The sequence below is a fragment of the Geotrypetes seraphini genome, chromosome 9, assembly GCF_902459505.1.
Source record: "Geotrypetes seraphini chromosome 9, aGeoSer1.1, whole genome shotgun sequence".
Classification (NCBI taxonomy): Eukaryota; Metazoa; Chordata; class Amphibia; order Gymnophiona; family Dermophiidae; genus Geotrypetes; species Geotrypetes seraphini.
In genome coordinates, this window is record NC_047092.1 from 178,992,461 (window position 1) to 179,016,543 (window position 24,083).

Sequence of the window (24,083 nt, forward strand, 5' to 3'; positions counted from 1 at the left end):
AATTGATCTATATTCTTTCTTTGTTGTTTTATTGGTAGGAAGGGATGTTCTTTATTGTGAATTATTTTTCATTTTTATTTGTTTTGGTCTTGATTTTGAAATTATATCTATTCATTATTCTAATTTAATAATTATATAATTCATTAGTTTAAAAAAAAGGGATTTAATTTATTATTAAGTGTTATGATAACTTGTGATTTTATGAATTTGCATTAGGATATTTTATTTTTAGACAACTTGATTCCTTTCACATTGGGTTGTGGTGATTATCTATTTAAACTTTGCTTTAAGAATATATAATTATGTTTTGTTTTATATAATTATGGTGCTTATTTTTGTTTTACCTGTGAAGAGCTCTTTTTCACTTGATTTCAAATGCGCGTTTCCAAGTTGACACTATTATTAATATGGGGTGTAAGGTGGGTGTGTGGGAGGGTTTGGGTGGATTAAAAGGGTGGAATCAAGATCAAATGTTTAAATTATGGAGGTTGATGTCTATTCATGAGTTTTGTAACAATTGGAATAATTTTTATTTGAAGTATTATTTAACTTATAAATTTTATAATGGGTATTAAAAATTTTTCTCTGAATGTCAATGGTCTCAATCATCAGATTAAAAGAAAAAAAACATTAGCTTTTTTGAAAAAACAGAATACAGATATCTATTTCATACAAGAGACTCATCTGTCTATTGCTGAATCTAAAAAACTGGAAGGGGGCTGGGTGAAACAATGTTTTGTTGCCCCTGCAATTGGGAAGAAAGCAGGGGTTGCTATTCTTGTTAATAAAAAATGTTCAGCCAATTTTCAATTACTAGGTTCGGATCCGGAGGGTAGATGGGTGCATGTGGATATGAGTATGGGAAATAATGCCCTGGCTTTGTTTAATGTGTATGCTCCTAATTCGAATCAAAACAAATTTTTCAAAAAATTACAACAGTTGCTACTCCCACTGGCTGCTTCTAATGTAGTGGTGGCTGGAGATTTCAATGCTGTTATGGATCCTTTAATGGATAAAAAACTGTGCAAAAATATAAAATCATTAGGGTTAGATAATTTGATGCATTCATGTGATTTAAAAGATATATGGCGCATTCTTCATTTTAATGATCAAGAATTTTCCTTTTGTTCACATGTTCATAAGTCTTTTTCAAGAATTGGTTATATTTTTGTTTCAAATCAATTAGTCCAACAAGTAATTAAAGCTTCTATAGACTCAATTATACTATCTGATCATGCGGGTGTTTGGATTGAACTTCAATTGGATCAGCAAGAGTACAGTAGATCTATTTGGAGGTTTGATAATGCATTGCTTGTAGACACAAAATTCCTGGAAGATTTTCAAATAAAAATTAATGAATTTTTTCAATATAATTTATCAGAGGAAACTTCTTTGGTAAATATTTGGGATGCCTTTAAGGCTAATATGAGAGGGAATATTATTTCTTATTCTGCTTATATTAGAAAACAAGTTAAAAAACAATATTCTGATTTGGAAAAAGAAATTAAATATTTGGAATCTAAATTGATTGATAAATGGGAGTATGACACTTTACAGGCTCTTTTAAAAGTAAAAGGTAAATATAATGAATTATCTTCGAAATTGATAAGAAAAAATTTGTTTTTTCAACAAGCTTTGTATTATGGAAACTCGAATAAGGCTGGTAGATTATTGTCGAATTATCTTAAAGCAAAGAAAAGAAGGACAAAAATTATAGCAATAAAAGATGAGAAAGGAATTACTCATAACCAAATTGGAAATATTTTAAGTCAATTTTTAAATTTTTATAAAGGCCTATATTCTTCTGAGCCTTATGATGGTAAGGAAAAGGATGGTTTAGAATTTTTAAACTTAATTATTGTTCCAAAGGTTCCTGAGCATATAAAAAGAAGTATGGATGAGCCTATATCTCTAAAAGAATTAGAAACAGTGTTGAAGTCTCTTAAGAGTTGGATCAGTTCCAGGTGGTGATGGATTTACTGTAGAATTTTATAAATCATTTCAAAATTCCCTGTTAACCTCATTTGCTAAATTTATATCAGACTCAATTAAATAAGAGTTGCATTGCAGGTACTATGGCTGAATCATTAACAATTGTTTTGCCAAAGCCAAACAGAGATCCTACTTTGGTTTCAAACTACAGACCTATATCGTTGATAAATGTTGATGGAAAACTTCTGGCTAAGATATTGGCTTTAAGATTAGCCAAGGCTCTTCCTTTTATTATTGATATGCACCAAACAGGATTCGTTGCTAAGAGACATTCTTCTAATAATACCAGATTGGCATTTCATATGTTAAATTTAATCAAGGATATGGTAGATCCAACTTTTTCTCTATCTCTTGATGCAGAGAAAGCTTTTGATCGAGTCGAATGGACTTTCATGTATCAGGCATTAGATTGGTTTAGTATAGATTCAGGATTTATTCAAATGATTCAGGCGTTGTATAGCTCCCCTTCTGCAAGATTATATATTAATAATAGTTTATCTGATTGTTTCAACTTGCGGAGAGGGGTTAGACAAGGCTGTCCGTTATCTCCTTTGCTTTTTGGTATTGTATTAGAACCTCTGTTATTAGCTATGCAACAGGCAAAGGGGATACAAGATATTCTCTATTCTGATAGGGAATATAAAATTTCAGCGTATGCAGATGATATTCCGCTCTATTTGAGAAATCCAGGAACCACCATTCCATGTTTGTTAGAGTTGATTGATGCATTTGGAAAATTTTCAGGGTATAAAATTAATTGGAGCAAATCAGAAATTCTTCCTCTCAATGTGCATTGTACTAAAGGCTGTTTGATTCTTTCTCGTTTATATGGAAAGAAGATGGATTAGAATATTTAGGTATTATGATTTTAAAAAACTCTTGAAGACACATTGAAAGAGAATGAAAAACTTTTATTAAAAAAAGTAACAGAAATGTGTGAGCAATGGAATCCTTTACATCTTTCTTGGTGGGGAAGAGTTCAAATGATTAAAATGATGATTTTGCCTGTAGTTTGTTACCAAATGAATATGATACCAATTTTTTTTCAGGGGTCCTTTTATAAAAAGTTAAATGGTATTCTTACAAAATTTGTTTGGCTGGGTAAAATGCCTAGAATTGCTTTAGTATCTCTACAAAAGCCAATTGAGGAAGGTGGGGTGAATTTTCCAAATTTTTATAGGTATCAACAAGACTATATTTTACGCCAGGGTATGTATTGGGTCCTCCCAGAACTCATGGAAAATGTCCCAGATTGGTTATATTTGGAATGGCGTCTCTTGTTTCCTTTACATCTTGTTCATGTTCTCAGTATTAAAATGCCTAGGAAGTACAAAGAGAACAGAATACTAATTGATACTTGGAAAACATTACGCTACGTTAATAATTTAACACCTATTCCATTAAGTAAATCCACAAATCAGTCTTTATGGATAAACTCCAAGATTCAAATTGGTGGATCTCAAATCCTATGGAAGCATTGGATTATTGCAGGTATTCGTTCTCTAAATGATGTGATTTCAAATGGTAAACTGCTTGAGTTTTCACAGTTGCAACATAGATTTGGTTTTAATAAGTCACAGAGTTTTAAGTGGTTGCAACTGAAGCAGGCTATTCAGGTGGGGTTCCCTGAATGGAAAACTCTTAATAATCAAAATACTATGGAGTTCCTGTGCTTTCAGGCGGATTTTCTGGGACACCAGGCCGCGCAGTGGTATAAATTACTATCTGGATATTTGAATAAAAAACCAAAAACTGGTCTTAGAGACATCTGGAGCATTGAGATTAAGCATCTTATTTCTGCGTCTCAATGGCCACGAATTTGGTCTTAGAGAATGAGGTGTACAGTGTCCACATCTATGAGACAAACTTCGTTATTTCTGTTACATAGAGCTTTTTGGACCCCAGTTCGTTTACAAAAGTTAGACAGCTCTAAGTCTAACAGATGCTGGCACTGTAACTTGGAAGCAGGGACATTGCATCACTTAATATTTTCTCCCCCTCTGTTCCCTTTCCTCCTTCTGTCACCCCATCCCCGGTCGGCAGTGCAGCCCCTAAGCGGGTGCTCCAAGGCCTGGCATCTTGAACTTCTTCAGGCAGCAGCAGCATTCACAATTTGCTGCTATTGCCGGCTTCGGGCCTTCTCTGTTGGGTCCTGCCTTCATGGAAACAGGAAGTAGGCAGGACTCAGCAGAGAGGAAGGCCTGAAGTCGGCAACAGCAGCTAATTGTAAATGCTGTTGCTGCCCGAAGAGTTAAAGATTCCAGGCCTTGGAGCACCAAGGGCAGACCGCTTCTCTCCCTGTAGCCGGGGCCCCTCCGCGAGATGACCGACAAAACTCCCTCCAGCCCTCGTCAGCAGCCACAACACTCTAAACAGGTTGCTTTGCAGTTCACAGCCTTCTGCAAGTGATTCCCTCTGCCGCATCATTGATGATGTCATCAGTGATGCAGCAGAAGGAATCGCCAGCAGAAAGCGGTGAATTGCGAAGCAGCCTGTTTAGAGTGCTGCAGCTGCCGACGACTGCTGGAGGGAGGTTTGTCGGTCTTCTCGCAGTGGAAGGGTCGACAGGGAGGGCCCGGAGTGATGAAGCTGGGGGGGGATGATGATGCTGGGGGGGGGGGGCGGGCGGGGTGATGACTGCTGCGATCCAGCCCTGATGGTAGCCATTCTCAAACTGCCAGTGGCTGCCCCAAAGCTTTCTCTCTGCGGCGATCTGCCCTGTCAGAAACGGGAAGTTGCGGCAGAGGGAAAACTTCGGGGGAGCCGCCGGCAGCTTGTGAGAACAGCTGCTGTGTCGGGGCCCTTCTGTAAAGGAAAATTTTGGCTACTGGCAGAGCTGCACTCAAGTGGCTAAAGAGCTGCAGTTTGCCAACCACTGGACTAGAACAAGCTGAAAGAAAAACAACATGACTCACGTCTATGAGATAAGTAAGTTTCCTTTGCCCCCTCAAACATCTGGAAAAAGAGAAGTCTGGGCTGCAGGCAGGTCTATGGGTTTCAGAAATAAATTAATGAAATGTTTTTGCAACCACACAGGAGAAAGTTTGGATCTCCTGTTTGAGCAATTCCAGGTGCACCACTACAAGTGTGAAACATGAAGGTTATCACTAGCTTTTGACAACCACCACTGGCTTCTGATTACCACCAAAGGCTTTTGACTACCACCAAAGGTTTCCAAGTTTAATTCTTATTTATGATATCCTGCCCATCAACAAAGACTGTCTGACCAAGTGGTCCAAAAAAATCACAATATTAAAGGGCAATCAATCAAACTTAACAGTTGAGGAAATCACTTAACACTTTTATAAAGGGAAATAAACCTCAGAGCTAGGAGCACTATGCACAGTGACGCCACTTTAGCATATTTTGTTCAGTTTCTTCGCTCCTTATTGCAGTCATAGGCAAAAACCCTCTAGTGAACTACTTTTTTTCTGTTTTACTTTTTTTCTTTATTCTTTTGAATTATATTGTTCAGCTTTCTTATCTCAATCTTGGTAACTTCTTTTTCATTTGTCAAAATCACCCACAACTTATGCACATCAACAGACTTTTTATTTAATTTTAAAAATCACTGCACGTATCTCTTGTCATACTGAGCTTCAGTCTTATTCATATTCTGCCATCTGAGCGGTTCACAGGTACTCTAAGTATTTTCCCTATCTGTCCTGGGAGGGCTTACAATCTAACTATAGTACCTGGGTTAATGGAGGGTTTAGGTGACTTACTCAGGATCAGAGGGAATGGTGTTGGGATTGAACCCACAACCTCAGCATGCTGAGGCAGAAATTCTAATCACTAGGCCACTCCTCCACTCCCAAAGGTTTTAGTAACAGAATACAAAGACAGCTATGTAAGCGTTCAAATAAGCTGAATACCCCAGAAACTGTCTAGCTTGTTTGCAAAATATAACTAATGAATTCAGATTATTTAAGTTACTGACTGAGCTTGTCTTCCAAGATAAGTAAATATATATGCTTTTCATAACAAATTCTATACCCTTTTTACTAAGCCACGGTGCAGGTTTCTACTGTGGCCCGGAGTGCTAAATGCCCCAATGCTCACAGAATTCCTATGAGCGTCGGAGCATTCAGTTCCCCAGTCTTAGCCTCTACCACGGCTTAGTATGAGGGCCTTGGTCTCCAATAAAATCACTACAAAGAAAATACAGTACATTTCAGTAACTGTTTCAAACAATAAATCAGAGAACAAGGCATGCTTTATTAAACAATGAACATTTAAATATTCCCTTAACTATTATTACTTGTCCCTAAAATGCTAGAATGAAGGACTTTAAATTACAGCAATGTGGTATTTTCTTTTTTTTCTAGCAATTTCTGAGCATCCCTATTCAGTTGATGAAAGGAGAAAATTTAAACCGGATATTTTATGTATGAATTACATGGTTAATTAAAATGCGTAGGCCTCTCCAAAGTTTGGTTTTAGGAGTCACCAATGCCAAAAGCTTCTTCACCATCAAAGCATGCATTTTCTAAGGAATGGTTAGTTCTTACCTTCTGGACGGTATTGTGCAACAATAGTTACAGCTTGGCCAGCATTCTTCAGGGCCACTGCTGCTTGTTCATGAGTAGCAGCTTTGAGATCAACCCCATTCACCTAGAAATAAAAATGACATTTTTTCTCTAAGGCTAAAGCTCTTCACTTAAGTAAAGATTGTGCTGATCTTATGAATGACTTGCTGTTCTAAAATGGGCAACGACAATTTGCCTTGTGTTTTGTATTTCCTGGTTATATTGTTGGATGTTCCTTAATAAAAAGATTTACAAAAAAAATACTATTAATCACAGCCCAAAGGTGGGCAAACGTTTTTCCCAAGGCCTCATGTGTGGCACTTACCCATCAGCATCAAACCTTAGAGCAGGTACCATATACTCAAATATAAACCAAGATTTTTTGGGCCCAAACTAGCCAGCCTCTTCCCTTCCCTCTCGATCCCCCTGAAGGCCTATTTTAGGTCCCTGGTGGTCCAGCGGTGAGGTGGGGCAGGAGTGACCCCTTTATGCGCCTGCCAGGCATGCTCGGTAGTGAAAAAATGACTGCCGTCTTACTTGCAATGAAACATTTTGTGATCTGGGCCAGAGCCACTGCTGAGGCTTTAACTCAGTGGTTTCAAACTCAAACCCTTTGCGGGGCCACATTTTGGATTTGTAGGTACTTGGAGGGCCGCAGAAAAAATAGTTAATGTCTTATTAAAGAAATGACAATTTTGCATGAGGTAAAACTCTTTATAGTTTATAAAACTTTCCTTTAACAGTTAAAAGGAAAAATATATAAACTATAAAGAGTTTTACCTCATGCAAAATTGTCATTTCTTTAATAAGACATTAACTATTTTTTCTGCGGCCCTCCAAGTACTCTATTTTTTTTTGCAGCCCTCACATTTAAAGTTTAATATCTTTTCTCTCTCAAAACTGGCACATTTCAATCACTAAATTGAAAATAAAATCATTTTCCTGCCTTTGTTTGGTAATTTCATCAGTCTCTGGTTGCACTTTATTCTTCTGACTATGCATCCAATACTTCTTCCCTTCTTTCAGCCTCCTGTATGCTTCCTCTCCTCCAGACCTCATTCTCTCCCCCAACTTTTTCTTTCTTTCTTTCTCTGTCTGTCTTTCTCTGATTCCGTGCCCCATTTTTTGCTTTGTTTCTGGTTCCCTGTCCCCCTCCTTCTTTCTTCCTTCCTCCGTGCCCCATTTTTTGCTTTTTTTTCTGGCTCCCTGTCCCCACCCCACCTTCTTTCTTCCTTCCTTCCTGCCCTCCCCCATGCCACCGCCGCTGCGGAATAGGCTGCTGCTGCTGCCGCTATCAGGAACAGACCATCTCCCTGCTTCTCTTCTGCACGGGGCCGACCAACTCTCGCTGCCCGATGTCAATTCTAACGTCAGAAAGGACGTTCTGGGCAGCCAGGCTAGCTAAAATAAAGGTAGACAAAGAGATGGGGGCCGGATGATGTACATCCGAGGGTAGTGAAGGAACTTAGGGAAGTTCTGGTAGCTCCGCTGACTGACCTTCTCAACAAGTCTCTAGAGTCAGGAGTGGTACCGGAGGACTGGAGAAGGGCAGATGTGGTCCCTCTCCACAAAAATGGAAGTAAGGAAGAAGTAGGGAATTACAGGCCGGTAAGTCTGATTTCTGTGGTAAGCAAATTAATGGAAATGCTTTTAAAACAGAGAATGGTCAAGTTTCTGGAATCCAGTGGATTACAGGACCAGAGGCAACATGGATTCACTAGAGGTAGGTCTTGTCAGACAAATCTAATCAATTTCTTTGACTGGGTGACCAGAGAATTGGATAGAGGATGTGTGCTAAATGTGATGTATTTAGATTTTAGCAAAGCCTTTGACAGTGTTCCACATAGACGTCTAATAAATAAACGGAATGCCCTTAAAATGGGTCCCAAAATTACGGGCTGGGTCAGGAACTGGTTGAGTGGAAGATGACAGAGGGTAGTGATCAATGGAGATCGCTCTGAAGAAAGGGATATTACCAGTGATGTGCCTCAAGGTTCTGTTCTTGGGCCTGTTCTTTTTAACATTTTTATAAATGATATTGCTGAAGGGTTGTCGGGTAAGATTTGCCTCTTTGCAGATGATACCAAAATCTGTAATAAAGTAGACACGCCGGATGTTGTGAACAACATGAAGAGAGACCTGGCGGAGCTTGAAGAATGGCAGCTAAAATTTAATGCTAAGAAATGCAAGGTCATGCATTTGGGCTGCAAAAACATGAAGGAACGGTACAGTTTAGGGGGTGAAGAACTTATGTGCATGACGGAAGAGCGGGACTTGGGTGTGATTGTATGTGATGATCTTAAGGTGGCTAACAGGTTGAAAAGGTGATGGCAAAAACTAGAAGGATGATAGGTTGCATAGGGAAAAAAGAAGGTACTGATGCCTCTGTATAAGACGAGACCTCATTTAGAATATTGTGTACAATTCTGGAGGCTGCACCTTCAAAAAGATATAAAAAGGATGGAGTCAGTCCAGAGGAAGGCTTCTAAAATGATGTGTGGTTTTCGTGATAAGGCGTATGGGGACAAACTTAAAGATCTCAATCTGTATACTTTGGAGGAAAGGCGAGAGAGGAGAGATATGATAGAGACGTTTAAATACCTATGTAATGTAAATGTGCACGAGTCGAGTCTCTTTCATTTGAAAGGAAACTCTGGAATGAGAAGGCATAGGATGAAGTTAAGAGATGATAGGCTCCAGAGTAATCTTAGGAAATACTTTTTTACAGAAAGGGTGGTAGATGCATGCAACAGCCTCCCAGAAGAGGTGGTGGAGACAGAGACTGTGTCTGAATTCAAGAGGACCTGGGATAGGCACGTGGGATCTGTCAGAGAGAGAAAGAGATAATGGTTACTGTGGATGAGCAGACTAGATGGGCCATTTAGCCTTTATCTGCCATCATGTTTCTATATTATCACAATCTTTAGAGCTCAGGAATGTGAAGTTGGTAAAAATGTACTGACTCCAAATCCAGTTTCAAAATAAAAACTTACAATATATGGTAAATTAATTTTATTTATGTATGTGTGTGTTTCTCCTGGATCTAAAGTACTGGTAAATATAGCTTACATTTACCAGTACTTTAGATCAGGACAAAAAATGTAAAGCCTAACATCAGTAGAGTTGGACAGTAGAAAAATAGAGGAGTTGAAGTTGAAGGTTTGGTGTTATCGACTCCACAGTGACATGATTTTTTTTTTTTATAACATAAGTAATATCAGACAGGTCTCAAAAAATAAAAAATAAAATTCTATAAAGAATATTCATCTTATATATATGCCTTCATTTAGTCTAGCACATCTAGGTTAATCTTAAGATCAGTCCAGTTTGTGACAATTGAGGACCACAGCTGAAATGCTCTCAATTTTTTATTTCAGCTGCATTTTATATGAATGACATTTTAAACACAATGCCTTACCCCCTCTTCTACAAAGCCGTGCTAGCGGCTGCCGCGCGGCAACAGTCCCGAAGCCCCTTTATGGCCTTTGGGGCCATTACTGCGCAGCTTTGTAGAAGAGGGGGTTAATGTAGCTATCAATAATAGTTTTTGTATATCAGATTTTTGGATAGTAAAATGTTTCTGGTGGAGATAAAGGAGATTGATTTCTTGCTATTCCTTTGTTATTTAACTGTAAATCACTGCCCTCTATAGGTCAGTCCAAAGACTGCTCATCAATAGGTTTCAGTAGGGTTTTTTTCTTTGATATCCATACTGTATTATCTAGCCTAAGAAAAAATGATGCCAAAAAGAGCAGATTCAGAATTATGCAGAAAAACTGGAAAAATGAATGGCAAGAAGCAAATACTCCTGCAAATACCACTGCAAAAGTGGATCACATTGAATTACTATTTTTCCCAGATCTTTGGTAGGACCTCAATTAATACAGTTAAGACCAGTCAAATGGCTATGATGTGCCACACATGAAAATATAATAAGGCCAAAATAAATGATACAGGATGGAGGAAATGGTACTCAAATAAGAATCAATAATCTTATTAACGTTGTAGAAATTAAAAAATCTAAAAGAACTGACACTATTTTGTCTTTTTCTTGCAAAAATAAGGTGCAGGAAGGAAGTAGTGGTTGCCAAACCTGTCTTGGAGGAATCCCCAGTCAGTCAGGTTGTCAGTTTATCCACAATGAGAGATTTGCAGGCAGTGAAGGTCATATTTGCAAATCTCACTCATCAATATTCATTGTGGATATCCTGACAACCTGATTGGCTGGTTGGAGAACCACTGAAGTAGACAGTACTGCCTATCAGTTTATGAGATATTTATGTTTTGTCATTCTTAATTTCCATAAATAGGTTATTGAATCTTACCGATATAATCCGATCTCCTTTCCGAAGTTCCCCACTCAGGTCAGCAGGCCCTCCAGCCAGAATGAAAGAGATAAAAATTCCTTCTCCATCTTCCCCTCCTACAATATTAAAACCAAGCCCTGTAGATCCTCTGAGCAGTACAACTTTCCTCGGCTCCCTAAAATCAAAAATTTGTTCTTAGTCCTGTTGGCTTATCTTGAACAAGAAAAAAATGAAAGGCAGGTAAACAAGAATAATATATAATTTGAACATTAAATATTAAGTTATCTTCTTCACAACATATTACAAGCTGCTGCTTTTTTTTCTCTCTTATTGTGAGAATTTTCTTCAGAAAAAACCCATAAAAAACATTTTGTCACGTTCATTAAGTATTTGCATCTGTTACATGTATGTATGGCTTTCATCTAACAAAAATTGAAAAATAAATGTGTCTTCATAGGACAGGTTAATATGGAGAGCCAGAAGATACAGATAAAAGCAAAACATGCATATTAAGGCTAATACATTTACTATTTTATTCTAAAATAAATCAATTTCATGATGCCTTTATTTGATACATAATGCAAACACTAATCAAGTGAATCTTGAAGGCAGCTCCATTTAACATAATAAAGACTGAAACCCAATAAACAAGAACAAGCCTAAGACTGAGGAAGGCTCAACAAAACTGCAGCAGGAATGGGCACACTCAATAGGGCCTCAATAATCTTATCTGATTTCACTTTGTGTGTTTAAGGCATACTTCCTAAATATTTTAATGTACAACGCTTCAAATTTTGATTAGCGTTCAGTTAAAATTTTAATAAACTATGAAGTCACATTGGACAGGAAAGCAAAAAACAAGTTATTTGATAAACTCAGTCAGCTCAAAAATCATCATCTGATGTTCATATATTTCCCCCTAAAGCACATTAGGAGCTAAAATGCTTCATATACATTAAAAGAATAATTGCATTTTTACAATTCTGGTTTTTGATGTATGCTCCCTTTTTAATGGTGCAAACAGCAGAATGCTCCTGTGGGTCTCCCTAGCTGAATTATAAGGGGGTAGCATATACAGTCCTTGAGGGCTATAAACAGATCAAGATTTCAAACTATCCCTCATGAATATGCAAGACAGATCTGTATACAGTGGCGGTAGTTGTGCTCTAGCTCAGTGTTCTTCAACCACCGATCCATGGACCAGTGCCGGTTCACAGAAATTTCCTTCCAGTCCACAGGGCCAGCACGTGCATCAGGACCAAAACAGTGTTCTTCAACTGCTGGTCCATGGTGTGATCAATGCGGCGTTATCTTCGAGCCAGCTCCCTTTTCTTAACTGATTCAGTGCACAAAGCCACGGGCAGTGGCTCCTATGGGCGTCCTGCGCCTGAACCGGAAGCCTTCTCTCTGACGTTGCAAGGTGCAATTAGTACTATTATGAGGGTGGGGTCTGGCCCACGACTTAGCCCAGTGTTCTTCAACCGCCAGTCCACGGACCGATGCCGGTCCACAGAATAATTCTTTTATTTCTGCCAGTCCATAGGTGTAAAAAGGTTGAAAAACACTGCTCTAGCAGATCTCACTCATATATATTTCAAAGTTCACCTTTATTTGGCATACTGTAAAATCTACCAAAAACCTAAGCAGTTTACAGATTTAATATAAAAGCAGAATTAAGAGATAAAGACAATATCCAAGAACAGAAGAGATGATAGAAAGGGAATAAAAGTTACAATTTAACAACTCGATATACAGTAAACAAGGGATGAGATAGAAGGATGGCATAAGCAAAAAAGATAATAGTCCTACCAGCAGTGGCGTACCTAGCATATGTGACACCTGGGGCCCATCATTTTTTTGACACCCCCCCATCTATATGAAAAATATGATTTTTAGTAACAATCTACATATCGCACAACAAGAGTGTACCTAGGAAAAGGCAGCATCTTAAACACTGCAGTGAGCACTAGAACACCAACACATACATTGTAAAACTAAACAAACCAGATCCTGCACAGTCAATTGTTCCTGTACAGTCGATGCTATCAGAAAGCCATGTCCCTTTCATACACACAGACAGATACACCCTTGCCCAATATGGAATAATCACAAACTAAAAATAGAAATATGTAGACAAAAGTTAAACTGAACTGCCAAGAAACCAGACTGCATACAATGCAACACCACAAAAACAGTAATACATGTCCTCTAATACTGTGCAAAATATAAAGACAGTAGATGTAAATTTGAAAAAACTGATACATAACAATCACCACTTTACAAATTAACAAATAAAAATAAAACAAATGAGAAATAAGAAAAATACCATTTTATTGGACTAATCCCCGTAAGCTCGGTCCTCATCCCCACAAACCACCTGATTCCATCCACACAAGCCTTGAATTGTTTTATATTGAACTTATTATATTAAAGTATAAAAAGAAACAATATTCTGTACAATTGTCAATTTATAAATCAGTGTCTTCTCCCCACTCTCTCTTCCCCATTTCCCTTCAGCGTCCTCAGCCCACTCTCTCTCCACTTTCCTTCAGCGCATGCATATAAAAACAAGCAAGTAATTTTATATCATTTTCATTCTATTCATTCATAGAAATTAAAGTATAAATAATGCTAGTCACATAACAAAACATGATTTTACAAAAATAATTCCCTGCACAGTCAAGCCTGCAAGGATTACTAGATGTCTTTCAGCAGCTCCCCTCCCTCCCTCCCCCTTACCTTCGTGGCCAAGTCAAAATGATCTACCAACAATAAAATTTTAAAAACACAAAGCACACTGTACGCAGAGAAAATGTTAATTATCATTTATATTCCGCGGGTTTTCAAAGAGGTCAAGGCAGATGACTTTATGCAATGTCACCTCAGTAACAACTATACAAAAATAGACAAATATACTCCCTCCCTTTTCACTAAACCGCAATAATGTTTTTTAGCGCAGGGAGCTGCACTGAATGCCCCACGCTGCTCTCGACGCTCATAGGCTCCCTGCGCTAAAAAACGCTATTGCGGTTTAGTAAAAGGGGGCCATAGTGCAAAATATAGACAGCAGATATAAATTCTCAAAACGGACACATTTTGATCACTAAATTGAAAAGAAAATCATTTTTCCTATTTGTTTGGTAATTTCATCAGTCTCTGGTTGCACTTTATTCTTCTGACTGTGCATCCAATATTTCTTCCCTTCTTTCAGCCTTCTGTATGCTTCCTCTCCTCCAGACCTCATTCCCTCCCTCAACTTTTTCTTTGTTTCATCCTTTCCCCTTCTTTCTTTCTCTCTCCATGCCCCCTTTCTTTCTGTATGTCTGTCTTTCTCTCTCTCTCCCCATGCTCCATTTATTTCTTTCTTTCACCCTGCTCCCTTTCTTTCTTTCTGGCTCCCTGTCTCCCCCCCTTTCTTTCTTTCTCCCTGCCTTCCCCCATGCCACCGCCGCCACCACCACCATGCTGCCACCACCGCAGGGGAAAGGCTGCCACTGGCCATCGGAAACAGGCCGGCGCCGAATTCGCCCTGCTTGTTTCCTGCAGGCCGACCAACTCTGGTTGTCCGACGTCAATTCTAATGTCGGGGAGGACGTTCCGGGCCAGCCAAGCAGCGATTGGCTGGCCCAGAACGTCCTCTCCGACGTCAGAATTGACGTCGGACGGCTAAAGTTGGTCAGCCCGTGGGAAAAGAAGCAGGGCAAATTCGGAGGGAGGGAGAACTGGCGCCGGCTTCTTTTGCGGCAATGGCAGCCTTTCCCCTGTAGCAGGCCAGCTGTGCACCCCCTTGGGCCCGTGCACCAGGGGCAGACCACCCCCCACCCCTTCCCCTAGGTACACCACTGCCTACCAGTTCCGAACCATAAAGCAAGTCAGAAGCAGCAGCAGTGGAATGGAAGATCAAGAAGTTGAATTAAAAGTGGCAGAGGAAAAGCCCTACTGGGGATAGCTGGAAGCAGCCTTTTTACTAGCACTTCCTCTGCTCACTGGCTGCCACTACTGCTTCAGGTGAGGGAGGGATGGGGTTGTCAGACTGGCTTCTGCTGCTTTGGAGAACAGAGAGAGGGAGGAAGTGTTGTCAGGACCGACTCTGCTGCTTCTGGTATGGGAGGGAGTGGTGGGAGAAAAAGTGAGGGAGATGGGGGAAGAGAAAGTGGTGAAGGGGGGAGAGAAAGTGAGAGAGAAGGGAAAGTGACAAAGAAAGAAGGGAAAAACAGATGCTGGGCCTACAAGTGGGGGTGGGAAGGGAGACAAAACTATCTTTACAGTAATTCACAAGCAATCAGAAACTACGTTATCCAGCATCCAACAATCCCCATGGGTACCGGATAACAGACTCTACTACATATTCACACGAGAATGAAAGCACCATGCAGTTCAAAATGACTAAAAGCTATTTAGTGATGGAAAAAGAAAACCCAGAGTAGCTGTTCAAATAATGGCAGGCAAACAAGCCTCCAGAGAGAGTACGGTATAGGGGAAAACTGGAAAGTGAGATAAAGCCAGCTTGAAAGGAATGGGAATGGAGACAGGATGGTCTTAGCTCTCACACTGAATTTTTTTTTTTTTTTTTTTTTTACAAACTGGCTCATACTTGAAAAATAGTGAAGATCTCTGGTTTTCTGCAATGGAGTAATCCTATTCCTATTAAGTCATATCATTTAAATCACATTATCAAAGTGATTGGCTGGGTCAAGAACTAGTTGAGTGGAAGGCGACAGAGGGTAGAGATCAATGGAGATCGCTCTGAGGAATGGGATGTTACTATGGTGTGCCTCAAGGTTCTGTTCTTGGGCCTGCTCTTTTTAACATTTTTATAAACAATATTGCTGCAGGGCTGTTGGGTAAGATTTGCCTCTTTGCGGATGACACCAAAATCTGCAATAGAGTAGACATACCGTATGGTGTGAATAACATGAAGAAAGACCTGGCGAAGCTTGAAGAATGGTCTGAAATTTGGCAGCTAAAATTTAATGCTAAAAAATGCAAGGTCATGCATTTGGCCTGCAAAATCCCAAGGGAACGGTACAGTTTAGGGAGTGAAGATCTTATGTGAATGACAGAACAACAGGACTTGGGTGTGATTGTATGTGATGATCTTAAGGTGGATAGGCATGCGGGATCCCTTGGAGAGAAAGAGAGATAATGGATCCTGTGGATGGGCAGACTAAATGGGCCATTTGGCTTTTATATGCCATCATGTTTCTATGAAAAGGTGACGGCAAAAGCTAGAAGGATGCTAGGGTACATAGGGAGAGGTATGACCATTAGGAAAAAGGAGGTATTGATGCCCCGTATAAGACTCTGGTGAGACCTCATTTAGAATATTGTGTACAATTCTGGAGGCCGTACCTTCAAAAAGATATAAAAAGGATGGAGTCGGTCCAGAGGAAGGCTACTAAAATGGTGCATGGCTTCGTCATATGTATGTATGGGGACAGACATGTGTATATGGGGACAGACAAAGATCTCAATCTGTACACTTTGGAGGATAGGCGGGAACAGGGAGATATGATAGAGACATTTAAATACCTATGTGATGTAAATGTGCACGAGTCGAGCATCTTTCATTTGAAAGGAAGCTCTGGAATGAGAGGGTATAGGTTGAAGTTAAGAGGTGATAGGCTCCGGAGTAATCAAAGGAAATACTTTTTTACAGATATGGTGGTATGTGTGGAACTTTTTCCCAGTAGATGTGGTGAAGACAGAGACTGTGTCTGATTTCAAGAAAGCCTGGAATAGTCACGTGTAATCTCACAGAGAGAAGAGATAATGGTTACTGCGGATGGGCAGACTGGATGGGCCATTTGGCCTTTATCTGCCATCATGTTTCTATGTGTAGGAAGAACCACCAGAATCATGAAAGTGAGACTTATGGAGCACAAACCTAGGACTGTTACTACAGGGAGTGTGAATGCGCCACAATATGGACACATTTGGAAAGATTTGTGTTAGTTTATTTTAGACCATACTGAATACAGAGAACAGTGGAACAGTGCAGACAAGCAGCTTTAGCTACGCAGGAAAAGCAGTGGATATTTGAGTTTCAATCTTTACAGCCTGGAGACTGAAACAAAGAGATTGGTTTAATGTACCATAACATACCTCTATTTTGAATAAATCAGTTTGAACGTTGGAGAGTGGAGGAATAGCCTAATGGTTAGAGCAGTGGACTGAGAACCATGGAAACCCCAGTTCAAATCCTACTGAGACTTCTTAGAAAATCACTTAATCCTCCATTGCTTCAGGTACAATACGCCATCCAAAGACAGAAAAATCCCTTATAGTACCTAAACACAACTCACACTGAGCTACAACTGAAAAAGATGTGAACTAAATCCCAAATCCTCTCTCTTCCTTACCTTTTCTATATTGAACAAGTAATAAGCAGAGAAACCCCTTTGACGATTTGTGAGCAGACTGTGATTTTAACAATAGCACTGCGACACACAATGTGATATTTCTTTCCATTCTGAGCAGACTTGTAAAAATGGAAAAATTATGTTCTCACCTAATTTTCTTTCCTTTAGACGCAGCAGAAGAATCCAGAGACAAGAGGGTTGTGTCCATCTACCAGCAGGTAGAGATAGATTTTTGAAATGAACTCAGCCTTATTGTATGTACAGCCTTCTGGTCAACTAGCATCGCTCTTTGCAACGCATCAGGAAATGTGCTTGCCTTGGATTGGTAGCACAGAATGTTGCTACTCCTTGGGTTTTGGCCAGGTACTGGTGATCTGGATTGGCCACCACGAGAATGGGCTACGGAGCTTGATGGACCATTGGTCTGACCTAATAAGGCTAGTCTTATGTTCTTAAGTGGTCCCAGTAAACTCCTTTGCCACACAGAGCTGATTCTGTATTACTAAACAACTTACTGAAAACCGAGCCATAAGCAGTGACCAAAAATGGTATCCCAAAACCACTAAATCAGAAGTTTTGTGGGTCCTCCTTAACAAGTACAGCCAACGTCCCCTCCTGCAAAGCTATTTCTTGTGAAACTCGAGTCGAGGGAGACTGACATGGACACTGGTTTGGGTTGATCTTAAAATGGTGAAGATGCAGGAGTCAGATGTTGAGGAGAGATACTGCCATTACAAAGATAAGATACAATAAGATAAGTGAAGTTTATATATAGTAATAACAGATGTATTTAAATCAGAGGATTAATATGGCAGTGTGAGGGACATTTGAAAGTGCTACGATGGTCCTTCTGACAACCTATGCTTGTTGCTGTTATTGAGCACTAAGCTTGGTGATCTGAGCACTTCTAAATAATTTTGCAAAACTTAGTTTTGGGTTTTTGCTTTGGTTAGTTCTATTAGTAATTTGATATTTAAATAGTACTTATGAAAATTTTGAATGATTAATGAAAACAAGATTAAGAATGAAGGTACATTTCAGTGGAGAAGAAAGACTGAAGTGTGGAGCTAGTAAAGCAGTGCATACCTTCTGCAATTGACTTTTCTGAGGTCCCTACAATATATTTAACAATATTCATAATGCAGTCATAAGAACATAAGAATTGCCGATGCTGGGTCAGACCAGTGGTCCATCCTGCCCAGCAGTCCGCTCATGCGGTGGCCCCTAGGTCAAGACTAGTGCTCCAAATGAGTCCAGTCTCATCAGTTTAGCATGAACTTGTCCAACTTTGTATTGAAACACTGGAGGGTGTTTTCCCCTATAACAGACTCCAGAAGAGCGTTCCAGTTTTCTACCACTCTCTGAGTGAAGAAGAATTTCCTTATGTCAGAGCTAGAAAACTCTTTTTGGTAGAATTTGATTTGTGCTGGTACAAGATTCTAGATACATACATAATGAGGGATCAGAATAGCCAAACTACAAGCACCTCACAGATGGTAGGGAGAAGAACAAGTATAAATTTTCTATCATCCAGGATAATAAGCTCTGGCTGAATCATATTTTATTTATTAAAAAAATTATACCTGCCTATCCCTAGGTGGCTTACATGATGAATAAAATCCATCATGGGGAATCAGGTTAACTCTTTCATCAGGTCAGTGTGTCCGTAGACATGGCAGTGACAGACACTTGTAAAGTTATCACCAAAAGCCTGAAAAAGAAGCAGATTAAAAACTCCCAAAAGCCTCTTCTGAAGCATACACAGAGAGAATGTTCTACTGGTTAGTGAGTACTACAGGAAAGCTACAATCAGGTCTCTCTTTGAAAGTTTCAGATATTAATTTATAATCCCAGATAACAGGGTTCCATAAGGAGCAATTTAACACCCTTTCAGCTACATGATGGAGTTGTGCAAAATAAGGTTGGGTTAGATTGTGTACCCTTTCTGCAAGCACCTATTTCAAAAATGTGTTATCTTCCCTGGCTGTGGTTCCAAAAGTAGCCAGTAAATACAAGCCTACTCACAAACCACCATAACCTGAACAGGGTTCAGTCAACTATCTGCTCTCAGAAAACTGCTCAATGCAGTATACTTTCTTCAATAATGCAATTACATCGTTGAGGCAATGTAGGTACAATGCCTTAAAATAAATCAGCTGTTGACTGACCTTCAAGTATCTGGACATTTTTTTGCTTATGTGTCTAGCTTTCAAAGGCATTCTTTGAAAGCCTTTTCACAGGCTGATTTCATGTATATCATACAAGCTCATTGCTCTGACTTTAAGGCCCAAAAGTCCCACAGTCCTTATTTTAATTATAGGATTTCTAGGATGCAGCTGTATATTTCAACATACCTTTGGCTTATAAAAAGAAGGCAGACCCAAATAATATTAGAACTTTCCAGAGTGCAGAGCACGACTTGGAGGAAATGGGTCAAGGTCATTCTAGAAATAAACTGAAGGGCTCACTCAAAGTAATAACACTAGTACCTACCATTAACAATTTAAATTCTGTATGCTGGGTGATGCCAATGGGGACAAGTTTCCTGTGCAGAATGAATGTGTGTCATTATATCTGCAGAATATTTGTTAGAGGTTCACAGTAATCATCACTATGTTAAGATGACTTGGTTAATGTGTAAAGACTTGGATGTATGAGATACCTTGGCATGATCAGTTGTTTTTTGCCCTCTATGTGTCCAGCTAGTTTTATGAAGGTGTCAAATAACTCACTCTCTTAGTTGTGAAAATGTATAATGTAACATTTACAGGTTCATCTGAGCGACAAGGTAGATTATATAATTTAATAATGTATATACCGTACATACTCAAATATATAGGATGAGATTTTTGGGTCATTCCCCAATGACCACCTGAAACCCTCCCAGACTTCCTGCAGGCCTGCCTTTAGGCTGGGACAGGAGATCTCTCCCATCTCCTGTACCAGCCGACACTAACAATTACCACCCTCCCTCCCTTATGTACTTTTTCCCTGGTGGTCCAGCGGTGTATCCCGCGCTGAACCCCTCCTGCCGATTTCTTAGCTAGTAACCAGCGGTGCACCTGGGCCGGCACGCAGGAACAAGCTTTTCATGCTCCTGGCCAGCCCTGCTCTGCTCCTTGATAGGCTGCCGCCAGTTCTCTATATGAACATAAAGTTGTCCAAGCACTGACCTTGTATGAAAAATTGTTTTCTTGTTGTCATCCAAACATACACATATGTTCATAAAAGAAAGTATTTAAAAACAACTTGAAAAACTGAAAGTGGTCAAAGCTAAGGGATCAGATGAGATTTATCTTATGATATTAAAGGAGCTCAGATAAGTTTTTGCAGGTCCTTTTACAGATTTTGTTTAATAAAGCCTTTGAAACAACAGTCCTGTTTCCCGTTCCACTGTACATTCAGGGCGAGGAGTCAGTCTATTTATGAAGATAATTCCCAACCACCAACAGTCTTGTGGAGGCCTACATCCACTTGCCTCCTAGACTGCTTTTGGGCCACAAAAGGAACCTTTCCCCCCTTCTTAACAATCTTATTTTCTAGTTCTCTGTCCTATGCAAATTATCATGCAAATTGGTCTTTCCAGTTCATTTGCTGGGCACTTACTCAGTCCTTCCTAACGTTCAGGGAATTCTCTAGCCACGGATTTGAGGGATAGCCCAATCTTGCCACCTCCCATGTAGCCCCTCCTGTCCAACTACTGCCTCCAACTGGCATGGTCCCCATTATTCACCCTAACTTTACAAAGGGGGTTAGGGAACAACCCTCAGACCTAGATTATTCTCTGGCATTTACTTTCCTTGGAGGATTTCTCCTGGGGACCCTATTACAGTGAATGTATCTGACAGACTGCTACATCAGAAAAAAAAATCTTAATTGAGCTCCCTCATATGTCTTTGTAGCTATGCCCTACAAATTGATAGACAAGAGGCAGATGATATCCTTTATTTATTAAGCCATAAATTTTCGAGAATTAACTTTACTTCATCAGAATAGGATTCTACAAACTAGGGCTGACCTCTTATGTTTTGTTAGGAAACTATACTGTATAATCAATATTTTTTTCCTCTGGAGACAATCAAATATGAACTTAATAAAAATGAAATCACTGTGGATCCCTCTAGAACAGTGTTTTTCAACCTTTTTATACCTATGGACCAGCAGAAATAAAAGAATTATTCTGTGGACCGGCATCGGTCCGTGGTGCAGCAGTTGAAGAACACTGGGCTAAGTCATGGGCCAGACCCTGCCCATCTCTACCCAATCGCCACCCCATACCCCGCCCCCATAATAGTACTAATTGTAACACTATTTTTTCCATTCATTTTTCTCAGATACACAATATAATCTTTTTAATAACACATAATGAGGTAGGTAGGAGACAGAGGAGCAGCGAGGCGAGTCGGGAGCACGAGGGAGAGTGGAGAGAGAGGCAGGTAGGAGACAGAGAGGGGCAGATGCGAGAGAAACTCTGCACACCCCTCCGACATAAGCAGCACACCGAAGCTGAACTCCCCCTTAAAAGGGGAGGAGCCAACGGCATGGAGATCACTGTAAGCAGCATCGGAGGCAGCCGAGGAGAGTCAGGAGGTGGTTGAGGAGAGTCGGAAGCACAAGGGAGAGCGGAGAGAGAGGTAGGCAGGAGACAGAGGAGCAGCTAGGAGAATCGGGAGCACGAGGGAGAGCGGAGCAGAGGCGAGAGATAACTCTGCCCATCCCTCCGACATCAGCAGCACACCGAAGCTGAACTCCCCCTTAAAAAGGGAGGAGCCAACGGTGCACAGCCGTACGGCGCGCGGCAAAGGCGCTCGCCTAAGCGAAAGCGCCTTTGCGAAGGGCCTTAAGAAGGGCCGGGTCGCTATATCCAGGCACCCCAAGAAAGGCAAGGGAGACAGCAAGAGCGGAACAGAGCATACACACACAAGCAAGTAAGGCAAGGGGGAAGCAAGCACAGAAGATAAGAAACAAGTAGGCCCAGGAGAGACCACACCCACACACGAACAAAGGGTAGAGACAGGCAAGTAAGGCGTAGAAGATAAGCAGCAAGGCAAGAAGATAAGGAAGGGGTAGGCCCAGGAGGTAGCACATGCGCACACAATCAACAAGGCAGCAGCAGGCAAAGGAGGACAAGAAAAGGCAGACTCAAGAGAGTACACACACAAATACACAAGCGAACAGTAAAAGCATTCTTAGAAGGCAAGAAAGAGGCAGGCGACACACAAGCCAAGGGAAGCGGAAGACGAAGAAGGTAAGGAAGAGCCAGCCACAGGAGTGAGCACACTAGCAAAGAGTACCAGGACTCCTAGAAGGTGGACAAGAAAGGAAGCTGAAGGAACCCAGAGGATGAGCTTCCCAGTGTACTGCACAGACTGCCACAAGTACGACTACCTCCCCTTGGGGGAGGTCAGGAACTGAAGAGCTTGAGCGAAGTCAGTCATCTGAAGCACAGGATCCAGGAGCTGGAGGGACTCTACATCTCAGAAGACCCATTCCAGACAGCCAAAGACCCTATGCGAGAGAAGAACATCGAGGAACAAGTCAGGGAGCTCGAGAAGTTCATCGAGGATGCCTATAGGAGAGTAGAAGAACAGGAACACGAGCAGCGCAGGAACGAAGAAGACGCACAAACAGAGGACAAGAACCATCTGACACCACGGTAGGAGGTACTCATAGAGGAATCTCGCAAAAAGAAGAGGCAAGATTCTACCAGAGCCTAGAGGGAGAAGAAACGAAGCGAACCAAGGACACGGACCTGCGACCGCAACGGAGGCTGAAAAAGGGGAAATCTGCAATCCTGGTGGGAAACTCAATCCTAAGGCAAGTACACAGTCACATAGCAGGAGGGAGAGAGGACCAGCTAGTGACCTGTCTCCCAGGAGCAAGAACAAAGGACGTCATCGACAGAATTGAAAGAATCCTGGAGGAAGCAGAGGCAGAAGAGACAGCAGTGATAGTCCACATCTGGACGAATGATGTCACCAAGAGAGACTATAGCAAGAATGCACTTATGGAACAGTTGAAGATCTTAGGGAGGAAGCTGAAGATAAGGACCCAGAGGATAGCCTTCTCAGAGATCCTGCCAGTACCGAGGGCAGAAGCAAAGAGGCAGACAGAACTACAATCAATAAATGCGTGGATGAGGAGATGGTGTGAGGAAGAGGGATTTCTCTTCATGAGGAACTGGTCAACTTTCTGGGGCATGAACAAGCTCTTCAAGAGTGATGGACTACACCTAAGCACGGCAGGATCTAGACAACTAGCAAATAACATCAAGACAGCACTAGAGCAAGCTTTAAACTAAGCAGAAGGGGAAAGCCGACAGTCGACTTGACGTCGATGGTTCAGAAGACAGTATCCTGAGAAGATACTGAGTGGGAAAAATGCTGGGAAGACACAAATGGCATACAACAGGAGCTGGAAAAAAAAACAAGGGAGCCAGATGAAGCGAGAGGAGGATAGCAGGAGCATACTACAAGGGGAAGGCAAAATGGAACAGGACAAAGGGAAGGAACAAGAGGAGGATAATAGGAAATACCACAAGGGGAAGACAAAAGAGACAAAAATCAGGAGTCGGCAGGTCAGGAAGGGGATGGAAAGGAAAATGAAACACAAGGGAAAATAACAAGGAAGAGAAAATACCAGGACTTGAATTGCATGTATACTAATGCAAGGAACCTAAAAAACAAAATGTGGGAATTAAAAGTCATGGCCAAAAATGAGAGCCTAGACATCCTAGGGATCACGGAAACATGGTGGAATGAGGAAAATAAATGGGACATTGTGCTGCCAGGGTACTAGCTCTACCGAAGAGACAGGACACATCGGAAAGGAGGAGTAATAGCATTATACATTAAGGACACCATTCACTCGATCAGTGTGGACACAGCAGCGAT

The 24,083-nt window shown here is 40.7% G+C and overlaps 1 protein-coding gene across 13 annotated transcripts in view; it reads right to left on the reverse strand.

The window, feature by feature from the left end:
- Positions 1 to 24,083, reverse strand: part of DLG1 (discs large MAGUK scaffold protein 1) — a 329,809-nt gene that overhangs the window by 72,059 nt on the left and 233,667 nt on the right. For all 13 annotated transcript variants that reach the window (XM_033958212.1, XM_033958211.1, XM_033958209.1 and 10 more), the window contains 2 exons: positions 10,847 to 11,003; positions 6,504 to 6,606 (listed from right to left, as the gene is read on the reverse strand). In XM_033958212.1, the coding sequence (XP_033814103.1) occupies positions 6,504 to 6,606; positions 10,847 to 11,003 (260 nt within the window). The remainder of the gene's footprint in view (positions 1 to 6,503; positions 6,607 to 10,846; positions 11,004 to 24,083) is intronic.